The sequence below is a fragment of the Yarrowia lipolytica genome, chromosome 1F (assembly GCF_001761485.1).
Source record: "Yarrowia lipolytica chromosome 1F, complete sequence".
Taxonomy (NCBI): domain Eukaryota; kingdom Fungi; phylum Ascomycota; class Dipodascomycetes; order Dipodascales; genus Yarrowia; species Yarrowia lipolytica.
In genome coordinates, this window is record NC_090775.1 from 1,817,085 (window position 1) to 1,831,940 (window position 14,856).

The 14,856-nt window shown below is 49.8% G+C and overlaps 4 protein-coding genes across 4 annotated transcripts; 1 reads left to right on the top strand and 3 right to left on the bottom strand.

Moving 5' to 3' along the window:
- Nucleotides 1-351: 351 nt before the first annotated feature.
- YALI1_F18202g (uncharacterized protein) lies at nucleotides 352-3,186 on the bottom strand (the record flags this gene model as incomplete). The annotated part of the gene is made up of 1 exon (XM_505381.3): nucleotides 352-3,186. The coding sequence occupies one exon, from the start codon at nucleotides 3,184-3,186 to the stop codon at nucleotides 352-354; it is 2,835 nt and encodes a 944-aa protein (XP_505381.3).
- A 2,108-nt stretch (nucleotides 3,187-5,294) lies between these two features.
- On the bottom strand, nucleotides 5,295-5,608 carry YALI1_F18226g (uncharacterized protein; the record flags this gene model as incomplete). The annotated part of the gene is made up of 2 exons (XM_068283387.1): nucleotides 5,295-5,525; nucleotides 5,576-5,608. 2 exons carry the CDS (start codon nucleotides 5,606-5,608, stop codon nucleotides 5,295-5,297), a joined length of 264 nt encoding a protein of 87 aa, XP_068139488.1.
- A 25-nt stretch (nucleotides 5,609-5,633) lies between these two features.
- On the bottom strand, nucleotides 5,634-6,821 carry YALI1_F18239g (uncharacterized protein; the record flags this gene model as incomplete). Its single annotated transcript, XM_505382.3, has 1 exon — nucleotides 5,634-6,821. One exon carries the CDS (start codon nucleotides 6,819-6,821, stop codon nucleotides 5,634-5,636), a length of 1,188 nt encoding a protein of 395 aa, XP_505382.1.
- A 3,707-nt stretch (nucleotides 6,822-10,528) lies between these two features.
- Nucleotides 10,529-14,336, top strand: YALI1_F18276g (uncharacterized protein; the record flags this gene model as incomplete). Its single annotated transcript, XM_505383.3, has 2 exons — nucleotides 10,529-11,858; nucleotides 12,604-14,336. 2 exons carry the CDS (start codon nucleotides 10,529-10,531, stop codon nucleotides 14,334-14,336), a joined length of 3,063 nt encoding a protein of 1,020 aa, XP_505383.3.
- Nucleotides 14,337-14,856: the final 520 nt, after the last annotated feature.

The following is a 14,856-nucleotide window of genomic DNA, read 5'->3' on the forward strand; positions in this document are numbered from 1 at the left end:
ACTAATTCAACTTATTTATTTGCATTCAACAGCATATGACCCCCTTAATATATTTCATGACTATTACTATCCAACAAATTGTAGACTTCCACTGATAGTATGTAACGTCAATGGACAGTTATGTATCCGAGCCGATCCGTTATCATCTTGTATTCGTAATGGAAACTCATTTACACGATTTTACCTGAGTTTATCCGAAATTAATTAATTTCAATCACGCACGCCTAACCGAGACGCAACTTTATATGAAATAAGGTTAATATGGGGGTTGCGATCTTGGATCATTATTAAATAGAACCATCAAGTCTCCTCAATGGCTAGCTTCATTCATTAAATACCATCATACAAGCATCACGTATTCAAAAACTCGTGGGCCAGCAACTCCGCGGCCGACGGACGCTTGTTGTAATCCTGCTCAAAGGTCTGCCGAAGCATGTCCTTAGTGTCCTCAGAACAGTTTTCAGGAATGTCGGGTCTACCACTGGTACCAATCTTGAAAATGGCCTGCATCTGACTGAATTGAGGAAACGGATGCGAGCCGGTCAACATTTCCACAATCAGACACCCTAAACTCCAAATGTCGGCCTTGAGAGTGTAACTCGTCTGCTTGACAACCTCGGGGGCCATCCAGTAAACAGAGCCCTGAAGAGACTGCCGGTTGGACGATGAAGCCTCGATCTTCTTAGAAATGCCGAAATCGGAAATCTTCACATTTCCCTTGTTGTCCACCAGCACATTGGCGCCCTTGATGTCTCGATGGATGATGTTTCTAGAATGCAAGTAATCGAGACCCTTAAGAATCTGGCGCACAAAATGTTTGACAAGAGGTTCCTCAAACTGTCCATATTTGGTCAGCATAGAAGACACGGAACCACCAGGAACGTACTCGAGGAAAATGTTGAGATACTCCTCGTCAGAAGACGAACCAAGATACTGCACAATGTTGTCATGCTGGAAATCCCGTAGCAAATTCATCTCACGCTGAAGAGCGTCAACCATGGCCTGCTTATGCGATGTTTTGGAAAAGTCGCCCAGAGAAACCTGCTTGACGGCCATAAGCTCTCCAGTAAGACTGTTCATGCCAAGATGAACACATCCAAACGAGCCCTGGCCAATCAACGTACCCTTGATCCAGTTCTTGGGAGCCTCAGACTGCATTGCAATGATCTGCTCATCTGACATGTCATCCTCGGAAGGGGTAGCGCTGTGGGGAGGGTCCACGAGAGAAGCTGTTGCTGAAGCTGCTGCTGATGCAGCCTCTTCTTGCTGGCTCAGAGTCTCGAGAGTAGCAGGAATGGATGCTGTACTCTTTCGCAGAGAGCTTCCACGCTCAACCTGGGACGAAGACTGTGTTCGGCTGGGCTGCATGGACTCTCGAGTAAGAGTTTGGGGCATCGAGAGATCCGAAGGAATCTCCGGAACAGCAGGGATATTGTCCGAGTCGTTTTCCGAGCCAATCCCGCCCTCGTTGTTCATGAACGACGAGATGGTCGCAATACTCATTCGGTTGTAGTTGTAGTTGGACGCAGTACTGGTACTCATGCGGGACATTCGGTTGGAAAACCGAATCGAGTTTCGGATCGTCTGCTCCAACACCTTGGAGCCTGCCTGAGGAAAATATTCTGCCAGGTTGGAAGAAATGAGCTCCGAAGGAGGTCGATGACCGAATCTCTGAAGTCGTCGAGAATTGTGGGGAAGATTGGATCGGGGCAGCGGGGCCATTTTTTGGGGGTCGGACGAAAAGTAGTCGCCCGAGAGTTGCGAAATGGTAGGCTGGTTGGCCGAGTAGTTGCCGGAAGACGAAGACGAGTTTGTGTTTGTGTCCACAGACTCCAGCAACACAGATTGAGACTTGGCAAACTGCTTTTGAGTGGGAGGCATGTCGTTGAGACACAGCATGAGTCGACGACGCTCAGCACGTGAAGGAGAGTGGCAGATGGTCACCAGCTCATTGTCAGACACAATCCGGGTGGATGTGGCGAATGCATTATCGGAAACATGGATACACCAGTTGTTGGGCGAATCCTTAATGGCAAACTTCTTGAGTGCCGTGCGAATGATTGATTCGGCATTGAAGCAGCCTGAAATGTTAACTGTCTTGCTCTGGCCCATGGTGTAGATGAACTTGACAGTTCCCTGTCGAACCTGGTCCATGGACAAGATACCCTTAACGTCGCCAGTAGATGTGGTGGAGGAAGGAGCCCGCGCTGTTTGGGGTCTAAGGTGGCTGGAGAAGTCTGATCCAGCGCTAGATGCTCTGTCTGGGGTGACTGGGGTTCCTGACGATGACGAGATGCCAAGACCATGGCTTGCAAAGGGGGAGACGCATTGCTCGTCCAAATATGACAGAGTTTTTCCAGTTCTGTGCTGTGAACGCTGGTGTGGGGTAGGTTGCTGATTCTGCAAAGTGGTTTTTCTATGTTGGCTTCGCAAATCCTTGATGGCCACATTGATTCTTACCCGGTCACCCACTTTGACCACACCCATGTCCTTGAGCAGCTTCTGGTCGATTTCCAGCAGCACTTCACCACAGATTTCGTTCTGCTCAAACATGGGGATGTACTCTGCACACTTAAGCGATCGCAGCCATTCGGCCACCTTGGTCTTGTCCCACGACGTGACCAATGGAGTGTTTGACACTGGTGAGACGGCCGAGACGGGTGCCGATGCGCTCTGAGCCGCATGAAGGGCCGCATGAGCTTGTTGGGCGGCCTGGGCGGCCTGTGAATGCTGGCTCTGGGCTTGTGGGGGCGGGTGATTGGCTCCCGGGATGGCATTGGCCGCCGAGGAGCCATTCGAAGGGCTCGAGTAGTGCCGGATGGGCGGTGGCGGCTTTTTTAACGTTGGAATGGGTGGGGGAGCATGCTTAGGGATCTGTGTGTGTATCTGGGAATGTGATGGTTGAGACTGACTATGTGTAGGCTGGGGAGGTCTGCCCATGTCTCTAGGAAGATGTTGGGGTCCCACGTTCATGGAAGACTCGCGGGCGGAGATAAAAGGCGCTGGCGGTGGTGGCGGAGGTTGTGTGGGGGCTGAGGCGGAGGTTGTGCCTGCTGTGGAAGGCGTGGTCGCGGTACTCTGGTCCGGTGCCAGTTGCAATTTGTCAATTTGCAGGTCTGTGTCGCCGAATTCAAACCATTCCGAAAACGGCGACAGCGGCGGCGGAGGCGGGAGATACTCCGACATGCCGTTTACAGAAGAATGGAGAGTCGGACGGACGACGTTTGATTAGTGCAGGGTTAGTAAGGGTGGTGGTTCACTTTTGGCGGCACTCTGACGGTTGGCACTTTTGGGTTGGCACTTTTGGCTTTGGACATGTTTGGCTTTGTGGGAGTTGCCGGTGTGGTTCGGTGCAAGGGTGTGTGTGGAGGTGCTAAAAGCTCGGCATTGGTGTGGTATGGGGGAGCATGGGATAAGGCAGCGAGGTATTATTAGTTCGGAGGGTATAGAACGTCTGTGCACACACACCCCTTTTGTATATGGTTACGCCATCTCCCCGACATTGACTGGAGATACCCGATCTACGATACCCTTGCACTTTAAAATGCTGTGGATACGACCGTACAAGTACAGTCAAGTCAAGTACAGTAGCTACTGTAAGGATGGAGTGTGTAGAGGAGAGTGAATGGGCGATGGTAGATGGTTATTTTTTTGTTTTTGTTTTTGTTTTTGCAAATTTCCTGTATACTGTATATCGAATTTATCTGAATTTACAGAGCTTTTTCCTTTCCTTTTCAGAGCCTTTTCGTTTCCTTTTCTTTTCTTTTCTTTTCATTTTCTTTTCTTTTCATTTTCAGTTCATTTTCATTTTATTCGCCGTTAATTCTTTAATTTAAAACAATAACCAGCACCACGCTATCGACGCCATATTAACAGCAATGCTCGCCCTAATCATATCCGACAACATGTAAGCTCCAACGCTTGCCTCATTGACCGTTTCTATCTCACCGAACGAACCCCACTATCTCGTTTTTACCCGATTCCCACCATTACCCCGATGTGACCCGAAACGTCTCATGTGCCTCATGTGTATCCGTGCCTCATATTCTTTGTATGAAGTGAAAGTACTAGACTACTTACTGCTTCTGGCTGCGGCAAGCAACCACGGACCGATTCCGCTTCAGATATCAGATATCCGGTTAAGATCTTCTTCTAATCGACCACAGATTCGCCAACAGTATGTACATACATACTGAACCATATGTACTGTACTCACATACACCCCTGAACTGCACTCATGTCAATCACCGCATGCCTTGAGCAGAGTACAGGAAAAAAACCAACAGTGCAAAGACCCATTCAAAAGTGATGGATGTCGTTCGTTGCCAACACTGATACACCGTCTGCGGGAACACACTCTATCGCTACGGACCGCCCTCGACCATGTGACCCCTGCAAATATGTTTCATTATCCCGTGTCAAAACCTGTACCACGGAGTCCCTGCCTAACTGCCGGCAGGGTGCAGCAACACCTCGTATTTTTCGGTTTTTTCACACAATCGCGGACTTCCGATTGACTTTGCCAGAGCAATGACACCATGCACCAAAGCAGACAAATACCCCGAGGAATGTACAAACAGTGGTTGTGCTACCGTAGACGGGAGCCATTGCAAGTGGCCAAATGTGTGAGCTGTAAGAAAACTGCGGTACAGAATCTCGCAATTGGACCTGTTCAAAAAGAAACGAAAGATGCATCAAAATCCGCTGCCAGAGGCAGATTTGAGACCTCGCCAAAAGAGCTCGTGAGACATTTTTACATATATTGGCATGAAAAACGAACAAAAGTGAGACTGATTGTGAGACATATGAAACAGCTGAGACACTGGCGGAGAGGTATCTTTATCCGGCTTTTAACTGGCGGAGAGATATCAAATCGGCAAGATCAAACGAACAAGTGAACTACAGGTACGGAGTGAACGATTGAAACGAATGGGGAAAACCGAAAGGGCAAAGGGGCTATCATTCCCTCGCGGCTCATTTTAGTCCTCATCTACTTGTAACTACTCGCTAAACATTATAGCCGAGGGGTTCCTCACATACAAGTGTGCTGTACATACTGATCGGTACTTATGTCATTGAGTCAAGTGGCAGCTTGGCTGTCATGAAGATGTATCGTACACTGTTCCAGAGCCTAACAATTGATATATATCGGCTTGGATCAGAATATTACGACTTCGTGTCCTCGAGTCGTGAGCTCCATCCCAACAGTAATCTCTCCCGTAGCTGTCAGTGAAGAATAATTACTCATAGAGGATCAACCGACATGTCCACACCATCATGACTATCAATGACTATCAATGAAGCTGATAACCGCCTACAGTCAAGGAATAATAAATAATTGAGCTACTGAGATAGCCATGTATGCAATGTTGAGTGGTAGACGACCTTTCCACTCTAAGCTGTGAATTCGTGAGATGTGCGGAGTTGGAACGAGCAAAAGAGGGTGAGAGCTGCTTGGGACTCATAGCGTTCAATCTGCAACTGTAAAGAGCGGCAGTCCGTGTAGCCACCACATTCAGAGATTTCTAGTATAACTCCTACACAGGCTTGTCACACAGGTGAATCCTGTGATCACCCATCTGTCGCGCAACCGCCCCATATCGTTCATAGTATCCTGGAGTCACACCCACAGTCTAGGGCTCCTCTCTCTCTCCTCGTCCCAAGCTCTGGCTCCTCCATTCTCTCGCGCTGTCGACAAAGAAACTGATTCCACCAAGTGCGATAGGGTCAAATGCTAGATGAGCCGACCTAGTTCTTCTCAGAGCATGATGATGGTGATGTGGCGCGGGTGCAGACGATGCCAGCTGGTGAGTGGGATCAGGAGGTACCTCCAACAGACCTGACACTTCGCTGGGAATCGCCAGCGACTCTGTGGGTGTCGGTGACCGGGTGCTGAAGCTCGAATAGCTCGGGTTTTGCTGCAGTCTGGGTCGACCAGGAGCGGTTCGCGCAATTACAGTCACTCCTCCAAATGTGATGATGCATCCCCCCACAAAGCATGTGATCTGACCGAGAGTCATGCCATCAAAGTCGTGATAGGTCATGGCAGAGCCCACAATGACTGACAAGGTGAACAGCACGAAGTGCGTGGGAATCACCACAGTGCTGGGGAAGGTCTGCAGAGCTCGGTTCAAAAAGTTGATCTGGAACACAGCAGTGGCAGCCAAAACAAACGCACAAGCGTAAGTGAGTGGATCGTAGAGCGCCCTAAGAAATGCAAAAGAAAGCAGTGAAGACACAGCTTTTGTGCTCAGCGCAGTCAGAGCGCCAAAGAGGGCCACCAGACCAAGGTAGACGAAGAGCGCCGTCTGCTGACGCAACTGCTGCCTTGAGAAATGCAACAGCAGCGTTGCCGATACAAACACAAACACAATGTAGACGAGGAAGGACTTCTGTTGAAGAGCCGCCATTATCATGGCATGCGGATCACGTGGTTCCACCGGTCGTGTGTCGCTCTGGGCACTTGTGGCACTCAGAACCACAAACAGAATGCCTACCACCGTCACCGCTACCCCCATCATGTTGCTCCACTTGACCCGCTCCTTAAACACGATAGGAGCAATCAGGCAATTGGCGACAATGGCAAACACACCGAGTGGAGAGACGACCGACGCTGGTGCAAACGCATATGCCAGAAAGTTGCCTGCCTCTCCTATCGTCATCAGAGCCAACCCACACCACCACACTTTGGAAGAGGTGTAATGCGGAGAACTCACATCGGCCTCGAGACGAATATGCGCATACCGTTGGAGATTGAGAGCAACCGAAATGATAATGTTACCACAGATGGCGGTCGTGATGCCTATCAGAGCGTAGTTCATGTTGCATGTGTGTCTGTCGTTAGAGCTGTGAACTGTATGTGAGGTGGTGATGATGACCCTGAATCACGTCACGTGATACGATAGGGGAAGACCGGGGCGAAATTTGGGCGGGATTCCGGGAGGTTCGAGTTGACGGGGTTCGTTTGATGAGATGCGATAGTTATTGGCGGATGTCGGAGTAAGATTATGTAAGCGAAACGTGGACTGGAGATTTAAGCTTTGGGCGGGGTGTAAGGGATGATGAAGTGTGAGATAACACCAAAAAAATTGTGGACAGTTGGGAAAAAAAAGCGGACAAATAATTGAAGGTCAGAAAGTCAAGAGATAGAACCAATGAACTTTTTGGTATATATTATAGCTCACAAGTATCGTATTTGCGGAACTGGGAAGACGGAAAGACGGAAAGACGCGAAAACTGTGTTGAGACCACATTCTACTAATATTTCCATTTACTTGGACAATACTTGAGTCTATACACCGCCCCTTAATACGCCCACAACAACGTGGACACCGGAGGTATAATGTTTTGTGGGTGTGAAGATGGGCTGGTGGAATGCATTTTTTACCGACTATGGGCATGTGCGACTATGGGCATGTGCGACCATGGGCCTGTATCTCACATGTTAGCCTTACTTCCGAAGTGCAGCCTAGTGATCGACACTATGCGGAATGAGAACAGGAAAAAATAAGCAATTGCTAGGGGTCTCCTTGGCATGGACCCTAGATGACCATCTTTGTATGGTACGCGAGACATGTGAATAGCGACATCAAAGTGATGGGGTATGATTTGGTATCTCAATGGCAATGGAGGGAAGAAGTGTGTTATGTACATGTACTGATAGTGGTAGTTCAAGGCAGACACTTCAAGGCAAGAGACGCTCGGTTGAAAAGCAAGAGATGCCAGAGCACAGGATCCTGCTTCACAACGGACTTGTGGAATCGAGCTGGGACTCAATCCTACATATTCGAACCGACAAAGCACCCATGAGACTAGCGTAAACCGACCCGGTTGTATCATGTCAATGGAACGTATGTAGAGTCTCCCGAGAACGCAGGTTAGTATGCATAGAAGCCTTTAGAGATGCTGGGGTTCTGGAAAAGGCAAGGGCTGCTTTGGAGCGGCGTCTTGACTAGTGTGAACATGAGAATCCTAGAATGGTCTAATTGCAGGGTCACACCAGATCATAGATGTGCTGTTATCACCAGCGAGAGGGCGACGGCACTGTCGAGCGTGTACTGAATTTCCATTAACGAACATGTTTTAAGACAAGCTGAATAACAGAGCCGCGGTATCTGAGCACATTGACTAAGCGTGAAGAGGCACCCCCGTCAGAGGCACCCGGCAGAGGTACCTGTCAGCACAGAGAGGTATTGTGGTTCTGGTTCTTGTGGACGGAATCGGTACAGCACAGACACTGAGCGAAGGTGATACCGACACAGTAGCAATGCTTGGTGTTGATTGTTATCCTTTTACGGTCTGTTCATACCAGTAAGAGTTGTTTCTACTCCCTGATAATCTCAATAGTCCGTGGCTGCTACGAGTATGCCGATTTCTTCCATTTTGGTGAGACAACCGATTCATTCAGTTCCTTTGTGTGTACAAGGAAGCAATGCTTTTTCAGCCGTAATGGAGAAAACATAATCATGTCTCGTGTCGACGGTAGAGCCGTCGGGGTTTCACCTTCAACGGATACAGTACAGCAAACGGGTTCTCTCTTGCCTCCACCTTCACGCCTCTTCTCCTCCCCTTAGCACAACACATTAGACCCCTGCCGTCCTTCATCCTGTCTCTCTCCAATACGCCAAATGCAAACCTATGGCTTCAACTGTTTCTCCGCGGATACGGCTACACCATGGAAGTTTGAGCGGCGTCCGAACCTTTGTGCTTGGAGAAAGAGTGAATCTTGTGCTGCGAGATGTACAGCGTGCAGCCATGGGTTTTTGGAGCCTTGGTGGCGCTGTATGGGGGCAGAAAGGGTCTCTTTGGGTATCATGTTTTCTGTCGTATCGGCATCGGCACATCTCTCCCGAATCGTGGGGAATAAGCGATCTTTTTCAAAACAGTATACGGGAAGAGGTGGATTGTAGAGAGTGAACTACAAGTAGCTGCGGAACTTATCGGCAGACTGTGCGGAAAAAAACATGTAAAAGTTGGAGGACAGTACAACTAAATGCATCAGGTTTCCAGCGTCTTCTACTCCTCAATTCTATGCCGTCCAACATCATCAGTCTGAGCTTCAAGTAGCGGGACTACCAAACTGTACGTAACATACCATACAAGCCCCGGAGGTACATTCTCGCTGTCCCGATCTGTACCCAGGCTCACACAGCAAACATCCACAAGTGTTGCAAGAAATAGCACCCTGGACATTTGTTCCAGAAGCTCCCTACATGAAGGAAGCACAAACTTGCAAGGGTATATGGAATCATACGACTTGCTGACTGTGTATTTTCCTTTTTTTGTCGACAGTGTCACCTTGCAGGTTGATTAGGGTAGGGGGGTGAAGATCGCGACAATCGCGACTATCACGACTATCATGCCAATCATTGGTGTCTAGGGGCGCCACAGACTCTCCTAGAAGAGCAAAAAACGAGCACGGACCTACAAGTGATGGACACGCGTTGCGAGAAAAGGAGAGGCTGAGGCATGGGCAAGCACATGGATTGTCGTGATGGACACTGGAGGAGACGCGGTGAGGAGTACGAGCGAGCAGATGTGAAGAGAGGCTGCTGTTTCCGCTCCTGGATCCGTTTATTGTCGGTCCCGTTCAGCGTGGCTCTTTGGCTGCCGGAAAAAACATACATTCTGCAACGCTTTCACGTTGTTCTGTTTACACATTTTGCACACTGGCTACCAACAATGGGCTCTTGTCCACAAGGTCCAGGCATGAAAGCCAAACGTTTTTGGATTTAGGCGCGTCAAAAGGTGGAAATACCCTTTTTTTCTTGTGCCAATGCAGGTGGATGCATTTGGGCCCTGACACAACTGTAGCGTGAAACCAACCCGCTGCAACAGCACTAATGAGGCAGTGGCAGCGAGCGCATACAGTGGCAGCACCTTTGGCAGCAGGAGGCAGACCGTGTGTGTGTCAATTGGCGGGGAACAGTGCAGCGTATACCACATGCCACACCCGCAACAACTCACTAGCCAGGGATCGGCAGTAGGGGCTCGCTGTCGTGTAGATCTCGATCCGCGAGCTGCCGCCAATCCAAGCAAGGGTCTGCGTAAGATTGGCGTGTTGAGGAAAAAAGCACCAAGTCACTGGTGACGATCGCGGTTGGGGGAGCGGTTGCTGCCGGTATTTACACTGTACAATGTGTGGTGTTTACCGCATGTGCGCGCTGAAACGAGAAACGGGCTTGAAACAGCCAGCCATATGGGGTGCGTCCGAAACCAGCACTCTTGTCCGAAACACGCACAACGGCTCGGCAAGAACAGGTACCCTTCTGCCAAGATAAGGTTAGTGTTTGGGCACCAGCGTGCATGAATAGGATGGAGGGACCTTTTTGGCGGGAGACGGTAGTAATCACAGCGGCAAGGCACGCACAAAGGAGAAGACGATGGACACAACTTTTTTTTGGCTCGCCTTTGCGTTTCTGCAAAACGGCCCTGGTCCGGGCATGAAAGCTCTCCCTGCTCGTGCTTATACACCAGTGTCTCTGCTCTTTTCTGCAAACACGTCAACCCACATCTCTCTCTAGCTCCAATGTCAGTGACCCACTCTGCAGCTCCATGGCCGCAATCAGACGACAAAGACGACGGATATGGCCAAGCATGCTACTCGCCCATGCCTACCATCCCACAGCGGTCTCGCCAGCGGCCCAACCAACGATCCATTGATTCCACCCAATCGTTCGAGACGGCTCACTCGTCAGTGTCCATTTCCACCAGAGATTCGGCGGTCTTTTCGAGTAACGACAACTCCACAGTCCCCTCGCCACAGCAACTGGATCGAGAGTGGCCCGACCCCCACTGGGATCTGAAGACGCCGACCTTGGAGTCGTTCCAGGACGCCTTCCAACCCAGAACACACTCCGCCGGCCTAGATGAGCCCTTCTCAGCCTCCATCTACACAAGCAACAGCAACAACTACACATACGACACAGCATCTGCAACTACCGAGACCGACAGTCTGCGGGCGCCCTCCATTGCTCCCCGAATCCCTGCTGCTCGTCTGCACATCCCGCCTTCCATCTACGTGCCCGAAACGTTGCCTCTGACGCTCAATAAGAACAGCAGTAGCAATACCTCGAGTCCCCAGCTAGACTGCAACATTGAGGACCCGTTTGCCATCCCCCAGCACACGCCGTATAACCCGGACCGCACCCAGCATCGTCATCTGTCTCACAACTTCAATCTGGACGACTACAGATACGACAACTACGACGATACCCGCGACTTTGTTCTGGAAAGCGACGACACCTTCTCCCTTACGGACTCCGCATCTTTGAGAACCGACGATAGCCCCCGTACATCTGCCATGCCTCCCAAACGGCGGTTGGAGAAGGAGCTCCCACCTCTACCTCCACTGGATCATGTCTCACCTAGCGGCCTAAACAAGCGTATCCCCCCGGGCCGTCAACAAACCCAAATGAATGCGACTCTTCCTCCTCTTCCACCCAAAGACCGTAAGCAACAGCAGACACAGCAACACCAACGGCAGAATTCACAGCAGCTCAGCATCCCCTCATCGCCACCTTTGGATGTGCACCGAGCTCTGCAGTTCAAAGACCCCTTTCTGACCCCCTGGATCGATAAGTCGAAACTTCGACAAACAAACGAAAACGAACTCGACAGCATGTCCATCAAGGCCAACGACGATGTTGGTCACGATAACGATAGCGAGAGCTACCTCCCCTCAGGCTACCGTTCCATGGACCCTTATCTACGTGACTCGTACATGGGTGCCATTCAGGGCGACCACATGATGGAGAAGAGCTCGTCCAGCTCGGAGGACGAAATTCAGATTAACACCGCCAACGTGGTGATTATCAAGAGGGAGGACGAGCGACAACAGAGCACATATCTCGATCCTAGTGAGTATACATTCCCCGCCCCCTATTTATCGATCTGCATGATGATGCCGATTTACGACCATTTTATTTTCCAATGTGACACGTTTTTCAAAATCTTTTGACATCCCAATGACAGCAATACCGTTTCCCTTTTCTCTCCCTGGCACTTGGCCACTTGCGACGTTTATTATTTGGATACCCGAACGTCAACAACCTGAAACCAGCTACCCATGTTAGTGCATCAGTGTCGCCAACTTTAATGTTACAGTTACACGGGGTAAAGAGATCTTCATTAACTGTCACATCACTCTCAAAGGGGATAAATACCCAAGTAGCATCAGCCAGTGGACGAAAGATATCGAAGGGAATTTTGCTTGTTTTTTTCTTCGGCATGTACACAAGACGTGCCCAGTATGACCAACTACTTTGTTATCCCGTTATTCCTCACTCCATGTCTCAGAATCATTTGGGTTTCTGCAGCCGGGGTACTGATACATGTTTGTTGATTTGGTGTTAGTGAGGAATGCGGGGATCGTGGACGCTATGTTGGCAATCTAGTCTCTCGACTTCGGACCACAATGACGATTCCTATTCGTCATCTGTTTGTTTCCGTAGTTTTCCTTGCTACGGCCACAAGATACGATAAGCCATGCTTACTCATGGACGATGTGCTAGCCCCTGTGTTTCACATTTTGCAGTTGGAAAATTGGTCACGCCAAATGTCATCTTCTTTCATCGATCGATTTTTCGAACCATACTAACCCAGCTGCCATGGCTGACTCCGTTTCTTCGGGCGACTTCTCTTTCTCACAGTTCCGTATCAGAGTCAATCTTCTTCGAGAACTGTACATGTCGGAAGTCAACTACTACAAGGACCTCAGTGTGGCTCTCAAGGTTTACCAGCGAACCCTCAACTCCTCTCGATACAGGGGCTTCGTATGTAAGCATGATAAGGACGTTTTATTTTCCAACCTTGACGAGATTCTGCAGGTCTCCAGCCGACTCATCAAGAACATTCGAAAGAACTGTCCCGCGCAAATTCTCGACAAGCGATACCCTATCGAGGGTAATGAGCTGGGTCTAGTCACCCAGGATCTGAGTACTCAAGTGGGCCAAGTGCTATTGGACTCCATTTCCGAGATTGAGCTTTCGTACCAGACTTATTGCAACGATAACGAGAAGCAGATGGAAACGTTTTACCGACTGTCTCAGCTTGCTCCCCCTCGACTGCTCATCTGGTTCTACAACTGCACAGAGTACACCAAGGAGACTACCACAGCCTGGACTCTAGACTCATTGTTGATCAAGCCCGTCCAGCGTCTGCTCAAGTACCCCCTGCTACTCAAGAACATGCTCTCTGTGACTCTCGCCTCTCACCCCGACTATATGAACGTTCGAACAGCCCTTGTTGAGTACGAAGTTGTAGCTGACCGAATCAACAATGTCAAGAAGCTCTTTGACAACAACAAGGCTGTCCAGCGAGACTTGCCCCCTCCTCCTTCCCAGTTGGCCACCCCTCCCATGTCTCCTCGTCACTCTCAAGTTTCTTCCGCTTCTACACAATCTCCCACTTCTTTCTACTCTGCTGAGCCTGAGTTGCGAGAACTCAAGGGTGTGTTTGAGCGTAACAGCATGGGTGGCCTTCAGCCTGTGCATTCTCACATCTCCTCTTCTCACCAGAGCATGCTGAGTCCCACCTCTTCTACTCACTTTGAGCGAAGGAAGGCTTCTTCTCCTACTGAGCTGCATCATGGGGGCTCTTCCAAGCATACCAAGCTTGCTCACGACGAGCTGTTCACCCAGAAGCTTCTCCACGACCAGATCTTCTTCGACAACGTCAAGTCTTTCTACAAGCATGGACACTACATCAGAGACATGTTCAAGCTCATGACTGTGGAGATGGCCAAGATTGACGACTTCATGAGCTCATCCAAGGCCATGACTGTTCTCTACGAGCGTCTGCTTCCCGGACGAGCCCAAGAAGTCATCACTCTGCCTGTTTCAGACACTGCTTCTATGCATTCATCTCGTTCGGCCTGGTCCGCTCGGTCGAATAAGTCTCCCCACGAGACTCTGACTTTGCAGCATGCCATCCTCAAGCAGAAGATGACTGCTCGAGTCCTGGCTCCTCTCCAGCAGATGCTCCAGATCTACGACGTGGTCCGATCCAAGATCAAAAAGCGAGACCGACTGGAGGGCTACTACATCCGATACTTATCTCATGAATGGGACATGCGACCCCCCATCAACCTCAATCTTCTTGGACTCAACTCGGATCATACTTTGGTGGTCCCCCCCAACTTGGAGCCCACCACTCTCAAGAGAACACAGGAGTTGGCTGATATGTACATTACTTCGACTGTGTCTCTCAAGGACGAGTTCCCTCAGCTGTTCCAGATGACTCAAGAAGTGTCCAAAACGGCATTTGCCACCTACATCCACATCAAACAGGATTGGACCCAGAGTTTCAAGGCGTCTTTGCCTGATCTTTACATTTAATTTATAGCTTCGGCACTAACAGTAATGAATATACTACACCAACTATCTTTGTTTTAATAGTCCTTTGTACGAGAGTACAACAGAAATACGTAGAGTCACAGATCATTCGCTGTGTGCTTGCCGTAGTTTAGTGCAACAACTACTCGTAGCCTTGCGGTGCTAGCTGACATTCAATGACATCTCCTAATGCGGTCGACGTTAGTTGTAGCGTGAAGAACAAGGCCAAATTGACAACAATGGATCTCATGTGGCCCATGGCTCTCAGCCTCAGCTCAAGGGTTCAGTCTAGCCCCTTAAAGCAGCAATGTTGATCTAGTGTTGCATTTGTCCCCACAGCTCTCCATCAAGGGATGGATGCTTTCGGGGTCTCCACTACGTCATTGTTTGATAGACCCCAAGCAAGCTGCTGGAGCGACAACGTGAAATGAAGGTCTGTTGCATGGATAGTGGATTGCCGTCTGAATCGCGCGCCCTGACTGTAGCTGGGGCCTTAGCTACTTGTAGGGCTACTGTAACAGAT